Source organism: Perca fluviatilis, chromosome 1 (genome assembly GCF_010015445.1).
Source record: "Perca fluviatilis chromosome 1, GENO_Pfluv_1.0, whole genome shotgun sequence".
Taxonomy (NCBI): domain Eukaryota; kingdom Metazoa; phylum Chordata; class Actinopteri; order Perciformes; family Percidae; genus Perca; species Perca fluviatilis.
Genome location: NC_053112.1, coordinates 6,886,903 through 6,891,902, shown reverse-complemented (window position 1 = coordinate 6,891,902; position 5,000 = coordinate 6,886,903). Strand labels below are relative to the sequence as shown.

Genomic DNA, 5,000 nt, shown 5'->3' with positions numbered 1-5,000 from the left:
TAACCTGAGTGTAGGGGCCATGGATATAAAACAATCTATATTTATGTTAGGGGCCTTATCTTGCACCAAATAGGGCCCCTACACTTACATCTAACCTGAGTGTAGGGGCCATAGATATAAAACAATCTATATTTATGGTAGGGGCCTTATCTTGCACCAAATAGGGCCCCTACACTTACATCTAACCTGAGTGTAGGGGCCATAGATATAAAACAATCTATATTTATGTTAGGGGCCTTATCTTGCACCAAATAGGGCCCCTACACTTACATCTAACCTGAGTGTAGGGGCCATGGATATAAAACAATCTATATTTATGTTAGGGGCCTTATATTGCACCAAATAGGCCCCACTTTACATCTAACCTGAGGGGGGGGGGGCCATAGATATAAAACAATCTATATTTACGGTAGGGGCCTTATCTTGCACCAAATAGGGCCCCTACACTTACATCTTACCTGAGTGTAGGGGCCATAGATATAAAACAATCTATATTTATGTTAGGGGCCTTATCTTGCACCAATTAGACATGGCCCCTACACTTACATCTAACCGTGTAGTGTGGGGCCATGGATATAAAACAATCTATATTTATGTTAGGGGCCTTATCTTGCAATAAGGGCCCCTACACTTACATCTAACCTGAGTGTAGGGGCCATGGATATAAAACAATCTATATTTATGTTAGGGGGCCTTATATTGCACCAAATAGGGCCCCTACACTTACATCTAACCTGAGTGTAGGGGCCATGGATATAAAACAATCTATATTTATGTTAGGGGCCCTATCTTGCACCAAATTCCTGCCTCAGGAAAATTAAAGTTTTTTTCTTATCGTGGCCGGGTTGGCTCAGTGGGTAGAGCAGGCGCACATATACTGAGAGGCTTATGCCTCGACGCAGGGGTCCGAGACCCGGTGCTAATACGGCACCGGTGCCTTAACGACCGTTGTCTACCGGACCGAATAGGAACTCGGATTTCGGTGCCTTATTTAGGTGCCACTTAAATGACTGCGCTTGTCTCTGACGCTCCGAAAACGGACGTTAGAGGGAACTGAAACATCGCCGCTTACCGACAGCAGCTAACGTTAGCCTAGCGTTAGCTAGCAGCTGGAGTAAACACGGTTAAAATGCTGACAGCTAAACGGTGTAAAAGTGTGTCTGTATTTCACCGGAGAGGACTCTAACACCAGTCTGCTGCTGCTGCTGCCGTCTGAAAAACAACTCAGATGTTGCGTTCACTTGTAATTCGTCTCGCCAGCCTCATGCTGCATTCAAAGTTGTTGTAAAATACCCTTTTCCCATCCAGTGGTTGTTTTTGTCATTTAACAGGAATTTACTGGTGAAATAAGTTATTGTTATTACATTTTGATGATGTGTCCCCCTTTTTCAGCCCTTCTGAGTTTGCAGGTATGCTGAAAAGATAATTAGTCTCTCCTATACAGGCTTCATACGTTTTGAAAAAAACCTGGAAAAGTTTTGGAATTTGAAAAATGGCAATTTCCAGGCCCTGGAAAGGTTTTGGAAACATAAAAAAGACCCAGAAAGTTTTGGAAAAGTCATGGAATTGTTTTTTAACACAGCATAATAACATGTGATTAATAATAACATGTGATTTAATAAATGTATTTTCACATGGTCTTAACCTCAGCGTTGTATTCAGGGAGAGATATATTAAGAATCCCACTATGAACCACAGACATTATCATTCATGTTGTTATAGTTAAAGCTCTGAGGGGAAACTTTAACGCTGATTAGTATTCTTATTGGAGAATGTCCACTGACATTTTGAGGAACACACAGTCATGGAAATTTGCCGAAAAGTCATTAGAAAGTGCTGGTTAAAATGCTTATAAATCCAGTTAAAAGCGAATCAGTCTCTGGTATAACGAGGACTTTAACCCAGATGTTCTGCTCGTGTCTCCTTCAGGTGGACTCGGAGTCTAACGAGCTGGTGGACGGCTCCCTCGTCGACCTGTGCGGCGCCACCCTGCTGTGGCGGACGGCGGCCGGCCTGGCGCGCACGCCCACGGTCAAACACCTGGAGGCGCTGCGGCAGGAGCTGAACGCCGGGCGGCCGCAGTGCCCCGTGGGCCTCAACACGCTGGCGTTCCCCAGCCTTCGCCGCAAAGACGTCCCGGACGAGAAGCAGCCCTGGGCCTACCTGCGCTGCGGCCACGTGCACGGCTACCACGGCTGGGGCGGGCGCCGCGACCCCGCGGTGGACGCCGAGCGCCAGGAGAGGGAGTGCCCCATGTGCCGCACGCGGGGCCCGTACAAGCCGCTGTGGCTGGGCTGCGAGGCGGGCTTCTACCTGGACGCCGAGCCGCCGACGCACGCCTTCGTGCCCTGCGGCCACGTGTGCTCGGGGATGACCACGGCGTACTGGAGTCAGATCCCGCTGCCGCACGGCACGCACGCCTTCCACGCCGCCTGCCCGTTCTGCATCCAGCCGCTGGGCGTAGAGGCCGGCTGCGTCAGACTCATCTTCCAGAGCCCGCTGGACTAGAGTCAGCCGGGACTACTTCTTCTCTCCTTCCAGAGCCCGCTGGACTAGAGTCGGCCGGGACTACTTCTTCTCTCCTTCCAGAGCCCGCTGGACTAGAGTCGGCCGGGACTACTCTTTCTTCAGACCTGGACTAGAGCAGCCACCCTCAGAGGGCCAACCCGCTACAGAGTCGCGGGACTACTCTCCTCAGAGCCGCTGGACTAGAGTCGGCCGGGACTACTTCTTCTCTCCTTCCAGAGCCCGCTGGACTAGAGTCAGCCGGGACTACTTCTTCTCTCCTTCCAGAGCCCGCTGGACTAGAGTCGGCCGGGACTACTTCTTCTCTCCTTCCAGAGCCCGCTGGACTAGAGTCGGCCGGGACTACTTCTTCTCTCCTTCCAGAGCCCGCTGGACTAGAGTCGGCCGGGACTACTTCTTCTCTCAAAGCCTTCACCGAGGGAGTAGCTGTGGGTTCAACATCTAGGGGGTGGGGGGGGGCACAGAAATATTTAAGAAATAAAGTACACGAAATACATCTGTAAAATAAACGAAGAAGTTCTGGGAGCTCAAATAGCCGGACTTTGCCCCGTAATTTAAAAAAATGGGAGTGATATGTGTACCTGCAGTTAACCAGTCCTTCCGGAAAAATGTGGAGTTTTTTTGTGATTGTTGCGGGGGGGAAAAATCCTTGATTATATGCGGCACGTTTTCTTAAAAAATGCGATGGAATATGCTATATATGATATTTATGCAATTTGATGAAAAAGAGAAAAAAAAATTGATTTCCTCCCCCCCACTTCATAACGTTCCCATGGCAACAGGGGGAAATGGCTGCTCTTGTGTGAAGTAAACAAACATTTTTCAACTTTCTGCTGAGATATATTACGGGACTTTTATTGCAATGAAAATGCCTGGATTATGAAATCATGCAAGCACCGCATATTTTTGCGCGGAAATCGGCAATTTATGCGGCGAAAGTGCGGCATATTTGAAAAAATGCGGCCTCCCCCCTCCCCGCATATTTTGGCTGATTATGCGTTGAATTAGCCGATCGCATAATCACATTTTTCTGGAGGGACTGGTTAAAATACAGACACATTTTCTGGCCTATTATATAAAATGATCTCATACAAAGCTGCTCCCGTTAGTAAACTTCTGAAAACGCTGAAAGAAAGTTCAAAAACGTTGGGAAGAAAAGCGGCAAAAACATCAGAAAAGTACGGAGCCCTTCACTGGGGTCAGCCGAGGGAATACCTAAACCGTGCGCACAGAATAGAAATCCCAGAAGTTTGATTCTGTGAATATCTTTCTAACTTTGCTCACCTTTTTGCTGTGCACACTGTTTAGTTGATATTTCCTCAGCTGACCCCTGGGGGGCTACGCAGAAAAGGGACAAAGAATTCAGAAGAAAGTGACAATTTGGACTTAATCTCCCAAAACCAATCCTATATATTTTGAGGGGAGAAATCTACCCAGTCCCTCCAGAAAAACATGATTATGCGATTGCGTAATTCAGCGCATAATCAGCCAAAGTCTGCATATTATGGCGCACTTTCGCCTGCTGATTTCCTCACAAAAATATGCGGGTCTTTGCATGAGTTCATAATCCGCGCATTTTCATTGCAATAAAAGTCCCATAATATATCTTAGCAGAAAGTTGAAAAATGTTGCGTTTACTTCACACAAGAGCAGCCGTTTCCCCCTGTTGCCATGGGAACGTTATGAAGTGATGTGAACATCATCGAAAAGCTGCAACATCTTTTTCAGCAAACTGCAATTTTTTGCCAGTTCCCGCAATTTCATCGCATTAAAATTGCATAAATATCCTGCACATAATCAAGGATTTTTGTCTGCAACAATCACAAAAAAACCATTTTTCTGGAAGGACTGTCTACCTCTTCTAAATATTGGGGGGAACAAAGCCCCCCCCCCCCTCCCCCACCCCGAAATCTACACCTCTGGCCTTAACCAACTGTTTTTTCTTTTCATAACTTAATTTTTTTAACTTAATTTAACTTAATTTTGACCAATGTATTGAGTTGATTCCTGCCCTTTCTTCTTTAAATATTCTGATTCAGGTGTTAAAGTGGTGAAAGTTCTTCTCTTGACCAAACTGTGACGATGTTAGATTTGCCTTAAACTTTTTAAATGTGTATTTATTCCTTTATCTCTTCGGTGAAATGTTTAGTAAATGAATGCAGAATGTAACAGCTGATTACTGCCTTAAAGAGCCTTTAACACTAATAGTGCGTGCCATTTACAAGTCACATTTCTCATTGTTTTCATTAGCTCTAGCCAGGTTAGCCATTGTTAGCGATACCAATTCAATTCAGTTCAGTTTTATTTATAGTATCAAATCATAACAAGATGTTATCTCGAGACACTTTACAGATAGAGTAGGTCTAGACCGCACTCTGTAATTTACAAAGACCCAACAATTACAGTAATTCCCCCCAAGAGCAAGCATTAGCAGTGGCGAGGAGAAACTCGAAACCTTGGCAGTTGATAACGAA

The 5,000-nt window shown here is 46.0% G+C and overlaps 1 protein-coding gene across 1 annotated transcript in view; it reads left to right on the top strand.

Moving 5' to 3' along the window:
- Window positions 1-2,615, top strand: part of LOC120565104 (E3 ubiquitin-protein ligase pellino homolog 1-like) — a 49,700-nt gene extending 47,085 nt beyond the window's left edge. Inside the window, exon 7 of the mRNA XM_039810502.1 lies at window positions 1,930-2,615. Within this exon, the coding sequence (XP_039666436.1) occupies window positions 1,930-2,508 (579 nt within the window). The 3' untranslated portion in view covers window positions 2,509-2,615. The remainder of the gene's footprint in view (window positions 1-1,929) is intronic.
- Window positions 2,616-5,000: the final 2,385 nt, after the last annotated feature.